This window comes from Sesamum indicum, linkage group LG5 (assembly GCF_000512975.1).
Source record: "Sesamum indicum cultivar Zhongzhi No. 13 linkage group LG5, S_indicum_v1.0, whole genome shotgun sequence".
Taxonomy (NCBI): Eukaryota; Viridiplantae; Streptophyta; class Magnoliopsida; order Lamiales; family Pedaliaceae; genus Sesamum; species Sesamum indicum.
This window is the reverse complement of record NC_026149.1, coordinates 845,107-860,303: the sequence shown is the minus strand read 5'-3', so window position 1 is coordinate 860,303 and position 15,197 is coordinate 845,107. Positions and strand designations below refer to the sequence as shown.

General features: G+C 33.3%; 2 protein-coding genes and 1 non-coding gene across 11 annotated transcripts; all 3 read right to left on the bottom strand.

The window, feature by feature from the left end:
* LOC105161473 (transcription factor MYB3R-3-like) lies at positions 47-6,006 on the bottom strand. Of its 9 annotated transcripts, none has more exons than XM_011079174.2 (9): positions 5,851-6,006; positions 5,313-5,480; positions 4,468-4,519; positions 4,195-4,252; positions 3,552-3,646; positions 3,361-3,464; positions 2,731-2,859; positions 980-1,998; positions 47-382 (listed from the first exon to the last, which is right to left on the bottom strand). In XM_011079174.2, the coding sequence occupies exons 2-8, from the start codon at positions 5,456-5,458 to the stop codon at positions 981-983; spliced, it is 1,602 nt and encodes a 533-aa protein (XP_011077476.1). In that variant the 5' UTR covers positions 5,459-5,480; positions 5,851-6,006; the 3' UTR covers positions 47-382; position 980. The 9 variants fall into 9 exon arrangements, with proteins under 9 accessions (XP_011077476.1, XP_020549502.1, XP_020549500.1 ...); XM_020693843.1 differs by having other exon boundaries at positions 5,313-5,500; positions 5,851-5,986; XM_020693841.1 differs by having other exon boundaries at positions 5,313-5,547; positions 5,851-5,980.
* On the bottom strand, positions 7,308-8,346 carry LOC105161472 (metallothionein-like protein type 2). Its single transcript, XM_011079170.2, has 3 exons — positions 8,185-8,346; positions 7,842-7,925; positions 7,308-7,725 (listed from the first exon to the last, which is right to left on the bottom strand). The coding sequence occupies exons 1-3, from the start codon at positions 8,247-8,249 to the stop codon at positions 7,632-7,634; spliced, it is 243 nt and encodes an 80-aa protein (XP_011077472.1). The 5' UTR covers positions 8,250-8,346; the 3' UTR covers positions 7,308-7,631.
* TRNAK-CUU lies at positions 14,640-14,712 on the bottom strand. The gene has a single exon. It is a non-coding gene; the product is annotated as a tRNA-Lys (tRNA).

The window sequence follows — 15,197 nt, the reverse complement described above, 5'->3', positions numbered from 1 at the left end:
CGAAGACAGACGAAAAAATACTAATTATCTTGAGATATTTCAAGAATACGGAAATGAAAACGTTTTATTCTATATAAATGGTACTAGACTTCACTATGAATTTCCTTTTTTGGAGAGTTCCTGTACAAATCAATTACCTAAAGACGAAAGGGGATACTTTGGGTAAAACAAAAACTGAGAAAAAAATAATTCTAATAATTACGGGCTTCCAGCAATACATCCCTTGTCGGCAACTTCTACATGAAACGTTGACAGCCAGGAAATACCTGACAAGAAGAGGTTGTCGTCCGCAAGAATATCCAGTGCGTACTCACATTTTGTGTTTCCAATCAGCAGACACCTCAACAAGATTCTAACAACTTTACAAAGCAACTCCTGTTAACTGATCAACATACGAACAGACTAAGTAAATAAGTAAGTTCACGACCAAGAATAGAGAAAAAATGATTCGAAGTACTGCACAAAAGTAAAATCCACAGAAATTCAGCACTAGTATAAGTAATTGTTTTATAGTGGTTCGGTTGAAATAACCATAATAATGTACTCGCAAGCAGCAGTAGGAGCAGTGTAATTACGAGATATAGATTAGAGTAGCAAGAATAGAAGGCCCAATCAGATAGGAAGCCTAATTCAATTATCACATTGAATCCTCTTATTTATGAATCAGGTGCCACAAATGTTGGTGATGTGTAATTTATGATACGATACCATAGCTCTGTTTCTGTATCAGATTTGTATTTTGATGAACTCTAAATCTTAATTGTTTCCTCATGATGTCATATCAAACACAGTCGTGGTAGTTTTGCATGCTAATCTTAGAGCACTAGATTAATCAAGAAAGATAACTCAGAGAACTCTACCACAATTAACGGTACACTGCATGCATGAGTTAGATGGCACGACCTATGGGTATGCAGCATACTTCAAAGTGCATAAGATAAAATTAATACCAATCATGCTACAGAAAAAAGAGACATACATTACCCCCGTCTGTGGCGTGTGTAGACAAACTTTGTCACAGGAGGGATTTCCTTGAGCTCTGAATCTCCAGATTTTGCATTACTGTCCCCTGACTCTTGCTCGACATTAATAGAAAAATCAAGCTGCTTCTCAACAGATCTAAGAACTGAAGTCCTCTTAAATCGTAACCGATATGGAGGAGATGAATTAACTGACTTGTTGCTGCTTATCCCGTCATCATTGTCCCAAGGGTCTGCACATAAACTATTGTTCTGCAACCTGGCATCCTCAAAACTATTCGTGTGATTATGACCATTGGATTTAACTGCTTCCTTAGACAGCGCTTCAGACTTTCTCTTTCTTAATATGGATGGAGTATTTGGAAAGCTTTTCGCAGCATTTTTTAGTATAGATTCAGGAGTTTGTGCAGATAAACATCCACCTTTTACACTTGGCGGAGTAAAGAAAGGTGTCGGTGATGTTGCAGGACTGATGTCAGATTCGGACTGCACCAAGGAAATATTAGCAAGATGTGAATCCAGCTGACCATAATTGTCTAATACTGGTGGCTCATAATACAGTGTCCCATATATTGGAATGTCATAATGCGATGATCCTCCAATTACACGGTATTGATCAACTTCACCACATGTTGTGCGTTTCTCGCACTTGGATTCTATGTTTGAATAAACAGTCTCCGCCTCTGATGGCATCGCCTCACACTTATTGCACTCGGGATCAGTGGACTCACTCTGCTGATTGGCAGCAATATCATGATCTTCGGTCATGGTCTCTGGCTTATCCTTCCCATCTTCAGCTTTACATGAATCAGTAGTTGCAGATGACTCTAAGACAGTTGAATTTGTTCCTTTATTTGAACCAAAAAGTAGCTCTCCTATTGAAGGTGTCCTATTAATGTCCCTAGCACCATTTATGGGAGCATTTTTAGCAACTGGAGGAAGGTTCCCTGTAGCCAGATAGAAATCTAACTTCTTCTTCAGAGAGCTATTCCAGTGATTCTTGATGGCATTATCAGTCCTGCATTGATTAAAAGACAATTACAATTTCTGTAGAATGACTGCTCTGTAAGCAATCAGCAAGAACAATGTATCCCTATTTTAGTTAATGCAACAACAACCACTTATCAAAAGAGATGGATGAAAACTGCCTTTGATGTAATGGACAACAAAATTGAGTAATTGTCCAACTTGAGCAGGCCTCACAGTAACCACTTTCCGGCTTGATTCTAGAGTTAAAATTCTCATATTCAATGGACCGTATCACCATTTGATATCTAAGTGGCCCAAATAAAAATAATTTCAATAATCATGCATCACATATGGAGGACAATATATAATTTAGTGAACAATCTCCACCTCGGCACAACAAAGCATATTTCAGACAAGTCTCATATCAAACTAGATCAAAGCTGTATAACTTGCAGCATTTTCATAATGGATAAACCACCCCATCCGCACTGCTACCCCAGAACAAAATTTTCCCTTCTTATTTTTGCTCTGATGTTTCTCTCCAGAATCAAACTAGTTCTATATACTGAGGGGAGAAGTATATATATATACACATCAATTTATTTTGTGTGTTAAGAGAAATGTAACAGGAAAAGGCTTAAAAAGATAGATGCTATAAGTCACCACATCCAAAAGCAAAAATGTCTTTTCCACAGCCCAGGGTCGAAGTTCCTTAAGCGCCATCATATACACATCCTTTTTCCTATTTTCTTAGTACTAGATATTTGCAGAAGAAAGATACCTTCCAGGTAGAAGCTTAGCTAACTCAGCCCACTTATTCCCATGAACCCGATGAGCATTAAGCAAAGTAAGCTCCTCTTCCAAAGTCCAAGCATCCTTCTTAATATGCGGATTCAAATGATTGTGCCACCTGAAAGCAAAGAACCAAGTTTAACTTTACTGCTCAACCCTATTGTCAATTACGCAAGGAAACGAGATTCCTAAAGCTCTGCGGACATGTATGTAAACTTTTGAGCACATGACATGCTGATAATGAAGAAAAGCAGACAGATAGCGGACCATTCATACAAATTCCACATAAATATTTTTCCAGCTCAACATGGTGCTTCTGCGGGGTAGATGTTAATATCTTTCTACCAGAACCATAAGAATCCTTTTGGAATTCTTTGGTAATCTTAAGCAATGTATGCAAGAATTTTCCCAAAAAAAAAAAAAAGAAAGAAAAGAAGGTGAATCAAAGAATCAACCTCTCATAAATATAGTTGCATACCTCACTATTAAGATATTGATTGTTAGATATCACATGTCTGTTGCCTAAAGTTACGGAGAAATTGTGAATCCATCTGTCACAGATCTACTGATATAACTTACTATTAAGATATTAACTGTTGGGTAAGATAGTTGATGTTACCTTTCACGGCACTGTTTCCCAATTCGACCCGGCAGTGACTTCGCGATCACAGACCATTTTGTCGGTCCGTATTTAGCTACCAGTTCTGTGATTTTCTCATCTTCCTGCAAGTAAAGCAAGCAGAAAGTCTGGAGTCCCAATGCTATAAAAGACAAAAATCAATAGGAGAGGAAGGAAATATAGCTGCCAACCTCTTGAGTCCAGGGACCTTTAACAAGTTCCGGATTCAGAACCTTTTGCCATCGATGCAAGCACTGCACTTCTGATCTATCCGGGAAGAACTCAGCTAAAAGTACATATTAATGTTAGTGCAGGAACATATTTTGACCATAAATCCAGAGAATTCTTCGAAACATATCAAGATAAAGTGAATATTCAATCGAAATATCTTAATTCTGTAACTACATAATCAAAGATATAAAAAGAACTGCATTGCAACTTCTAGCACCAACATGTTTAAGGAAGCCAGTCAAACTAATCCATTCCTTGTGAAATCTAGAACTGCCACGCATTCAGATGTCAAGCATTTTGGAGATTACAAACTTATTTGTTATTTTATGGATTCATCCAATTTGTTAGCCAACACTTTAGCACCATGATAATCCAAAACATTAATTTACTGAAATTACATACTAATATTTAGCAATATACAATAATCTGACAAAGAGATCAAATCTATTTGATACCATCAACAAATAATTTATCCTAAAGTTTCAGCACACCAGTGTACCATCAAAACAATTGTACAAAAAGATCACAAAAGCATCGCAATATTAAAAATCCAGTGTAAACTGCATCATATATAAAGGAGATAGCATTTCGAGCGAAATATACCTATTTTCTTCCAACACTTCCCTCTGAAAGCCGCGACAGCTTTTTTCAATGTATCATCCTGAAGCAAATCATTTTACATTTATTAATTATATGCTCATCAAATTTGCACGATGACAAAATAAACAAATAGAAAGACAACATTGTCGACTTTGCAATTTATTTTACTTAACATACAAAAAACTCTAGTTGTCATCATGCAATATTAAAATCAAGACCACAACAAAATTTCTCAGGCTCCAGCACCAAAAATCATCATTTCAGAGTAATTCTTACCTCCTCAGGAGTCCAGCCTCCTTTTGCTCTTCTAATAGGGCCCGTAGTTCTTCTGTAAAACCAAAATAGAGCTACTTATTTTTAGTACAGTAACCTATGGATTAATGATCCGTAGAAATCGAAACAATTTTTTGGAGCAGAAAATATAGTCTAATAGTTGCTAGTGGACGTAAAAGTTTGTCCCATGCTTTCACAAAAGATTACCAGCAAAAAAATGAGAAAGCAGGTTGACTTCCTCTATGCACATTCCACAGCTTCACCATATAGGCAACCAGTTCCATTGGAAAGCGATGAGCCATAAAAGCTGTCTAGGTGTCACTCTAGTTAATGAAATTAAAAACATCTTACATTGTTTTGTGTTGTCTTAGCAAGAAATTTTCTACAAACACGTATCATTTTAGTGTAACTATAAGAAAAGCCTTTTTAAATTCAGGCATCCTACATCTTCCCCAAAAACGTTATTTCATGGGATAATTAACAAGGATACATGCGAAACTCCAGTTCAATGTAAATAAACTGTATGCATGTAAACATATCTGATTGAAAACATGATCAATAGTAAAAATCAATCATATGCCCTAGGTAAGAAATCAAATAACTGTACCTAATAACCATACACCAGCAAATATTACCCATGACAATCACCATCTCAAACATCAACATATTATTCCAGGGTAAACAAGCACGTTAATGACGAAAGAATCTATGAAATAATACAAGATTAAACATCCAACATAAGGATTTGAAAAGGCTAACCGTAGAGATAACGATTCAATCCCAACAAGAAGGGCAGAGAGGTATATTCTTCATAATATACACGGTGGAACAAGTAACGAAAGCAATACCTATGAGCTGAAGAAGTACTAGTGGGACTACTTATCCCAGGTGACTTTAGCACGATGCTGCTACTGTTTTCCGAAACAGAGGAGCTTGAGGCAGCTGCAGAGTCCTTGTTCTCGGGGCAAAACTCGTCAGATTTCACCTCTTCCATTAATCCGTATAGTTCATCAAACCTCCAAATTCCCAAAACTTGCTAAATTCAAAATTCATCACTCCAACAAATCAAAATAAACTTGTACGCTGAGCACATAAAGTAAAACTCTTAATCTAACAGACCAAAAATCTCAGCACAAAAAGTAAAAGTAAGCTAAGTCCAGATCTCAAAAACCAAATAATAATCAACAAAAGCCTAAATCACAAAACATATTTCGCACCAAAAAAAGCACGACATTCAGACCTCAATAAATCTGGACTAATCAGAGCTTTCCAAATACATAAAAAAAACACAGTTAAATTGATCAAATAGCAAGTGGAAAATAAAACGTACACAAATTAACAAAAATTTCGAATTGAAGAATTCCGAATAAAATTACCTTGAGTAACCTTATGAATTGAGAAAGAAGCTCATCAGATTCTTGAGCCCTAAGAAAACTGAAAAATCTGTGAAATTTAGAGAGAGAAAATTGCGAGTTGCGAAAGACCTTGCCCGTTGAATGTAGAGAGAGAGGATTAAATATTTGTATATATTTGTATGTAACGAATACTTACGAAGGGGTTACTGACGGTGGCGTTTGAAGGGCGTTAACTTGAGGTTGAGGGATACAAGGACTTTTCTGACGCGGAATGACGGTTGTCCGTGACCGTTAGGGACAAAAGTTTGAACCTCAAACGGCACATTTCTTTGTTTAGCCACAAGTTAAACGCCCAACATCTTATTGAGGCTCATCTTTCCCGGGTTAATAACGACCGTTGATAAGCTAACAGATGGTTGAGATTTAATCGAGTTGTGGCGTGATAGATACGTCGTAACTGAATCGGATTTAAGAAGGGTGTTTAGGTAAATCAGATCACCCAAATCTCGATTAAATGTTTTCGACGGCAGCGATTATTGGGTGGACACTAAACTTTGAAGATCTAACCGTCGTTATATTAATTGGCTATTGTAATTATTATTGTGTATCAACAATTTAATATAATTTATCAAACTGAATTGGGCCTTCAATCCATCCATTTATTATAAAAAATGAGCATCAATTAAATCATTTATTCTATAACCATTTGGATGATGCATAATTCTTCCTCCTTATTGACTCACATAAAACACACCCAAACCCAAATTCTTACGCCCACTACAACTCATTGGGCCTTGCACAACGCCTACTGAATCAATATGGTATACATATATACTATTCATTAAATAAAAATCTTTATAATTAACTACTGCCATCCATCAAAATTTATATATCTTCAATTATATTTATTTTTTAATAAAATAACATTACTTTGTTCAATCAACATATTTCGAATCATACAAACTACGAGGATTTCAATTTCAAGATTAGATGTCTGAACCTAGTACACATACACACACAAGACTTCTTGTCATCACTGACATAATCTTATCCCCCTAATCAATCACCACGAATTTTATAGGTTTTAGGTACATCAACTTGAGGAAACGACAATTTAAAAATGTGTCATTTTATTGTTTTGCTTTATTTTGTATTTTCGACATTAAAAAAATAAAAATAGATATAAAATAAATATGTGTTTAAGTATAAATTTGTATATAACTTTAAAGATAATTTAAAATATTTTAAAATAGATGAGTTTAAGCTTGATGTTGGAATTGTGCAATCATGTCTTTGTCTTGTTTGGGGAAATTGGCAAGAAAATGAAACCAAACATAGCAAGAGAAACGTTTGTGGTGGAATGTCTCGGCAAGCATTTTACTTAATTCTTGCAAGTCAAGTCCGGGACAGCCCAAAAACAAAAGTAGAGAGAAATGCTTGCGGTCGAAAATTAGCAGTTGATAATCCTGAAAACAAGAAAAGCCAACATAGAAGAAAGGAGTTTCCATTAATTCAACCTGACTCAACTTTCCTCAGACATCATAATTAATATATAAGGACAGGAGTCCAAGAAGCAGCAGAGATCCTAAACCCCATCTTTTTTTTACAAAAGACAGACAGAGAGAGACTCCAAAAGCAACCATTTCAAACTCCAAGAGACAGACATGGAGGGCATGGCTGCTTTTATTACAGACGCAGTTTTAGGCCCCCTTCAGAGGACACCAAGACACAGAGTTACTACATAACATTAGTAATACTAATCTTCTTCATCTCTGCTTCAGACCCCAGTTAAGATTGGGCCCCTGCCCCACTTCATTTGCAATTGCATGGGTTGCAGGTGCAGTTAGCCCCGCACTTGCATCCGTTCTCTGCACCGCACTCACCAGATTCTGCTCCCTCAAAATATCTGCACAAACATTAAATAAATAAAACGCACAACCAAAATATATATAAATAAATAAATGCAATAATCTTCTTATTTTATATTTTTAATAAAACATGGAAATTAAAATAGATGCATACGTCTTCTGAGGGGCAACGCCGAGGACGAGGGTCTCAGTTGGGGCGCTGACCTCAGAGTAGCTCAAATCCGGGTACATCTTGCACCTGCACAAATCATTACATCATTAAACATCATGGTTTTGAATTCCTATTCGACGTATTTGAAACAGATCGTTTCTTCTAAATCACATTCTAACAACATCAATCTATTTCAAACACGTATGGAAACACATAACAACGTTAAAATGATGAGTCGAAAAACAAATGATCATACGCCTAGATCTGTTTCTTCGAACACAAAATTATCGTTAATTTAGCGAACGAAAACCAAAAAAAAAAGAGGAAATTTGAATGGAATTTTTACCCTCCGCAGCCATTGCCGCACTTGCAGCCAGAGCCGCAGCCACAGTTTCCTCCGCAGCAAGACATTTTCCTTTTATATCTCAACTAAAGATAAATTTAAAATTGATTTAGGATTTCACAAAACTCAGAGAATGCTTTTAATTCAATGCAAGAAGGAAGCAAGAATGGCGTTGATTTATAGCGGAGTGAGGGAGGAGGGGCGTGGACATCGACCGTACACGTGGCGAGATCTGGTGGAGCGAGTGGTCCTCGTAAGTCGGCCCACGCTTGTACTGCCATAACTCCCTCCACGTATCTGTCGTTATCTGTCAACGTTTTTATGTTTGCAAAAAGCAAAGAAATTTCTAAATTCTAATCAGAACCATCAAGATCAAATACTCGGAGTTGAGAAACGTTAGTGGGTTCTAGAACCGCTCCTCCCCCGTCCGATTTCTAGTCTTCTCTCTGCTGACCGTCCAGATATTTTTCGACCATACAATTGTTTACTGGAGTGTTCGAGATTAGATTTTTAGCAAATGGTTGCAAGCAACATTAATTGGATTGCCAATCAGGCCATAATTACAATGAGCCTTTTTAAAATTATAAGTACCTTAATAAATACTTTTCTACAATAAGCCAGATATTCGTCGTGCAGAAGAGAAATGCTATCTCCACTCGGACCAAAACAGAACTTTTACTTGTTCAAATAACAATTAAGGTGAAGTAGGGTCAGGAACAACGAATCTCTTTATGATAAACAGATCCATTTTGCAAGTGCGTTATTACGGGTAGTTCCTACAAAGGATCGGACTAATGACGTATACAATACTTGAATTCTCGATGTAGATGCTACATAGTTGGTTCTCATCCTTCAGAGACTGCGAGTGTAATACGAGCATCCGTCGACAAAAGGATCATCTATAATTTACTCTAATTGTAATTTAATTTATTTTATAAAGAGGGTATTTAAGTAAATACATATTTTGTCTCATAAAAGATTCTTATTTTGTACAATCAGATTTCATGTCCAGTAACTATTTAAAAGAGAGAGAGAGAGAGAGGGAACAGAAGAAGAAAGAAGAAGAATGATTCCTTACACTATGTATTCACCAATACTTTTTCTAATTTTTAATTATAATAATTAATGATAACAAAATGTAAACATATTTTATCTACCGCTGAATATTAGATTTCTTAAATTGAAGCTCATGGGATACGGACTATCATTGTGTTTGGATTTATGTTTTACTTGTTTTGTTTCGTGTTTTGAAAATAGAGAGAGAAAAATAGAGATAAATAAGTATGTGTTGAAAATAGATGATATGTTTGAATTTATGTTTTGGGTTTATTTAAAATATTTTAAAATAAGTGGTGTAGGTATGATGTTAGGATTTGGGAGACAAAAATCACTATTTATTGTCAAAACATATAAATATATATTTTTGTATATAAATATTTTATGTTTAATGTTGTATTTTGGGAGACAAAAAATTACTATTTATTGTCAAATCATGTATGTTTTATATTATATATATATAAATGTATATATATATATATATTATATATAGAAAGTTAAAAAACAGAAAAACACGCAGATAAGGTGTAAAAACACAAAAGCAAACATTGAGTGAGTTTTATCTTGTTTCGGAAAACGCGAGAATACAAATCCAAACAAAGCCATGTTTTATATTATTTCAACTTAATTAACATATAATGATAATTAAAATTTATTAGTAATACTAATAAAAGTTATGAAGGCCAGCGAAGCCTAATTTAGTTGGCGAAGTTGAGGTTTCATAAGTCATGAATTCGAATCTCGTTATATGTATAAAATATTATTTCAATGCATAGTATGTGTTGTTTCCACTTCATAGTAGTTATTGTATACCTTAATAGTAAGTATTAGTTAGATTTAATTTATTCGATATTATTGATCAAAATAATTATTGTAACAATTTTGTTAAATATTGATATTCAATAAAAAAACGATTATAATCAATTTATTTCAATTAATAATAATTTATCACTCGTACTTAAAAAAATAATAAAAGTTACGAAGAATCGTATAATTGCTCTTTTAAATTAAAAGTTAAAAGGAAAAGGTGGTGTGAGTTGACAAAAATCGTATCCAATGGTCGGATTCTCCTACACCCTACCTACATATATATATCATTTATTGCAGCTGTTTGGAATTTTGTCCATGCAATTCATTATAGAATATGAATAGTTCAAAACCATTTTTGCTTCTTATCGTGCACCAAATATAAACCACAAGAGAGTTAAAAGAAATAAAAATTTCTAGGGGTCCCGTCCCCTTAAATCAATCTTGTTTACTCATAATTGACTATTTATGGCATGTCATATCAAATTTTAAACTATTAAATATATCTGTAAGTATTAATATAATTATTTATTTATTTTAAATAGTTTATCGATTATTGAAATCGTCAAAATTAGTTATTGATTCTACAACTGTGATAGTAGCGGAACCAAGTTGAATTACTGAGGAGCTATAGATTAATTTCTCAATCAAATTGCGGTACCCAAATAGAGAGGAGTTTGGATTAAGAATTATTACTAATTAATGGAAACTAAACAGACAACAACGATAAATTATGAAAAAGAAATCAGTAAAGAAGAATTCTGATGCAAGGGAGTGTACCATCCGATCGTTATGTTAATCATTGATCACACAAGATTAATTTCACAATCAAACATTAAACTTTAAAATCTATTAGAATAGCGGTAACAAATTCCTATTTTTCTATTGTAATTGATTTGACTCAAACATTTAAATCAAAACTTATTATCTCATGATTGGGCACGATAGTGATCCATATTGATTCGATAATAGCATTTGCATCAGCGAAAACAGTTGAACCTAGATCAAAGAATTGAGATAGCTGCAATTATCTAACTTAGTTTTCTTGTCCCTACAAATAAATCATGCAAGCAAATAATTAATTTATTTGCTACTTATATCACTCATTCATGACAAATTACAGATCACTGAACTCGTGAATAGCAGTAGAACAATTGATATTGAGTCGAATTGTCAAATTTATCAATAATAATCATTCCATAAGATGTAAATCAAGACAAGAAATACTCAAAAAAATCATATAAAATCAAGATTTCAAAACATAATAATTGGGTTCAACATTTTTCTTGAATCAAGAAAGAGAATTAGCTACATAACATGTGCATGGAAATTCTTCCTAAAACCCTATAAAAAAACATAAAACTAAAAAGAAAGGAAAAGAGGAGAGGATCTAAGCTAAGAGAGTAATAAAATATGAAATTTGATACTAAACTTCAGCCTTGACACCCCTTTTCATAGCAGTAAAATCGTTCTCTCTCTTGCCTTCCAACTTGTTGTCAGAAAAAGGAAATAAATCGCAGTGAAAAATCTTTTCAAATCACCTATTTTTGTGCAGACAGACTTGAGCATTGAATAGGGCGTGATCATCTTTTCTTGATCACTTTTTGACTTTATTTGAGACTTTTAGCACTTTTTTCTTCAAATGAGGTCAATATCAATGTTTCACCTAAAACACTTGAATTAAGCATGCATTTGAGTGATGAAACACATCCTATCAATACTCCATATTATATTTTAATCGCCAATATACTATTATGATTATTCTACACTTTTATCATGTTTATCACCTATTCCATTATTAATTATATATTAATTTTTATTTTTAAAATTTATTTCATACTTATCTAATTATATATATATATATATGTATATATAGTATTACCTACCACGATGGCTAGTGATTGATGTTTGCAACCACAAAATCCTCGTCCACTCAAATTGGAAGCTAAGTCAAATTGTAGACCTAAGAGAGCAGCCGTCCTGTCACTTAAACTTATATGGTAAAGTCCTTTTAATAATAATAATGATAAATTACAAATGATTTTTTAAAAAAATTTATTATAATTATAAATATTATTTTATTATTTAAAAAATTATAAATACTCTTATAAAATTAACGATTATTTAATAAATATTCTAACTTGATGACCCATTACAAAGAACATTTATTAAACGATCATTAATTTAAAAAAAAATATTTATAATTTTTAAATAAGAATGAAGAATTTGTAATTATTATAAATTTTAAAAATTTATTATAATCAATCTTAATAATAATGAAGCTGAAATTGTCATAAAGTATCAATGTTTGTCTATTTATATAGATATACATACATATACATATATTTATTTCATTTATTTTTATTTTTGGGATGTGAACTGAATAAAACAGCAACCTACTTATTCAACTTGTGTTAATCTCGTACACGAAATTTCTATATCGCCAGCACCGGATCCCAATGCTAACCATCCATGATAATCACATGCAAGTTTGCAACGCTCGTTATTGCCAGTTTATGTAGAAATATAAAAATTAAAAAACACAAAATCTACCAAGTTAAGATAATTCTTTTATATCCAATGTTCAAAATTAATATTTACTAGTATAGTATTTTAATGATTCTTATAAATTATTTATATTGGGAAACCTGCAAAATATTGTAAAATTACTATTATATTTCCAGCCAAAAAGTTTTTTTTTTTTTTTTGGTTCTGCTTGGATAGCGACTTTATTTTTTAATAATAATGATAATAAAAAAGGATAATTAAACTTTTCTTCTTGAGGTTTGCTTCTGTCTAACAAATAAATCCTCTCATTAGTCAAAATTCATATTGATTTTGCTGATATTAATAAAAAAAAAATTGAATGAAAATTGATATTTACCCTTGATTAAGTTAAAACTAACTTATTCAGGTCAAATAATTTTTTTTTCGAACTAAACTACCCCTTATAGTGATGAATATATACTTCCTCACATTCATTAACGCGTGAAAATATATGAGGGTAATTTGGTCATAAAAATATCTATTTGACATGTTATAAGTTAGTAATAAGACAATCGAGCGTAAATGTAGATTTTTTTATTAACATCAACAAATTCGGTCTATTTTGACTAACGGAGGAATTTATTTATTAGGCGAAAGTAAATCTCAAGAGTGCTAGATCAATTCTCCAAATCATAGAAAATTTACGTATAATTACTTCAATCCTTAAAAAATAAGAGTGCAGTTATCCCTAATAAACAAATATATTTTCAATAACTCCACTAATTAAAAAAGAAATCATGTCAAAGAAGTTTTGAGCAGAGAAGCAAGTCCTTAAGCACCATAGATATAGGCATAGGATACTAACTCATAACTACTGATGTCTTCGTTATAGGTTAAGGCTAAGACCGATGTCTTATTATTTAAGGTCACGGGTGCAATTTCCATCTAACGTGTGGATGTTTGACTTTATGTGAGTTATTACTATTTATTTATTGTCATTAGTCATATTAATTTAATAATTGAATAAATATATTATTTAATGTGTCAAAATGAGTTATTGTTAATTATTTATTATCAATAATTAAAAAAACAAAAGAATACTAACTCATATATTATAGTTATGATAAAGATGGTTTGAAAATTCCCACTCGATATCATTAGAGTTTGCGATTCTATTTAAAATCTGAAAATGCGATTCCTGGTTATTTTGTCTCCACCACATGGGGTGGTGATTGCTCTATCAGGACCTACATGCAAATGTCTGCTTTCCACCATCTCAACTCTCGAGTCACATATCTTCCATGCAATAATATATGTTTAAGAGGTAATTATATTTGATCTCTTTAAAACATATAAAATTATATATTTTGTAGAAAAAATTTAAAATTATACTAATATGTTCTTTTAAAAATTTTCTGTTTATAACTTATCCCTTTTCATTAGAGTTTAAACGTAAAAAATTAATGTCAGCAGAAAAATTACATAAATACCAATTTTACTCATTATCCATCATCCCCGGATAATATTATATATGTAAGGGGATAAATATTATATATATATATATATATAAAGTTAAAAAGATGTAGTTGTAATAAAGTATTATTCTTAAACTATAGTCATTCTATACAAAATAGTCGTTTATGATCGAAAAACTAGTAAATTTTTTTGAGAGGAGATTTAAAGTGTAATTAATTTTAGATAATTAATTAAGGGTGAAAATGGGAAAAGAGAAAGAAAAGGGAAAGGGAAATGGGAGCTACTTTATGGAAAGGGCACTGATGTTGAGGTGGGGTTGCAATGATCTTCTTCCGCTTGCTGTGGATGCAGAATCTCCTTTTGCTGCTGTGGAGGTACCATAAATAATAATGCATTATGGGGAATATGAATGAATGGGTAAAAAGGGCAGCGCCGGACCGGAGAGAGAAGAGCGAGGGAACACAAATCGTGTTCTTCTCTCTTCTCTGTCAAATCCTTTGACTCTTGAGGCTGAGCTGTGACGCATACGCATAGGCATAATGCAGATAAGGCTGCTTGCTGCCTGTGGCCAAATGCACTCCTGCTTGCTTTTATGGAGTTGCAAAAGAGTAAATAAAAGAAAGAAAACAAAGCGCCCACCGTGGGGCTCGAACCCACGACCACAAGGTTAAGAGCCTTGCGCTCTACCGACTGAGCTAGACGGGCTTCTTGTTGTTTACATCCTTACTGTTACACACAATCATTAGTAAAACTAGATTTCACCCTCTACAATACAGATTTTTTGTAGAAATCACAATTCGAAGAAGCAGTAAAAATGCAATCTTGTTCAGAGAAATCGCCCTTCAAAGGTCCAAACTCCATTTCTGTTCAAGTGTTCTGTTACAGTCGAAAATGAAGAAGACGATCTCTCCCTTTTAAATAAACTGAATTACCTCCCAACTGTCTAACTAATCCGCAACTAACTAACATGCTTACGTGGACCTATAGCATGCCGAATAAATGACATAAGCCCATGACTGTACAAAAGGCTAAAATACAAAGGAAGGCGTGAATGCAAAAACGCGATTCTCTTCTATCCGTTGTCCAAGGGATGAACAACAACATCAGCAACTCCACCACCTGCAGCAGCTTGATCTTCCATCCTGTTGCATTGGGAATTCATGTCAGCCTGAGTTCCAAGGATTCCAACA

Bases quoted from the DNA above. Each gene is read 5' to 3' on its own strand.
- LOC105161472 (XM_011079170.2), bottom strand. From the start codon at position 8,249: ATGTCTTGCTGCGGAGGAAACTGTGGCTGCGGCTCTGGCTGCAAGTGC. The intron at 7,926-8,184 runs GTAAAAATTCCA...TGATTTGTGCAG, and splicing joins TGCGGCAATGGCTGCGGAGG to GTGCAAGATGTACCCGGATT. The intron at 7,726-7,841 runs GTATGCATCTAT...ATGTTTGTGCAG, and splicing joins GGCGTTGCCCCTCAGAAGAC to ATATTTTGAGGGAGCAGAAT.
- LOC105161473 (XM_011079174.2), bottom strand. From the start codon at position 5,458: ATGGAAGAGGTGAAATCTGACGAGTTTTGCCCCGAGAACAAGGACTCT. The intron at 4,253-4,467 runs GTAAGAATTACT...GATTTGCTTCAG, and splicing joins GAGGCTGGACTCCTGAGGAG to GATGATACATTGAAAAAAGC. The intron at 2,860-3,360 runs GTAACATCAACT...CTTTGCTTTCAG, and splicing joins GGGAAACAGTGCCGTGAAAG to GTGGCACAATCATTTGAATC.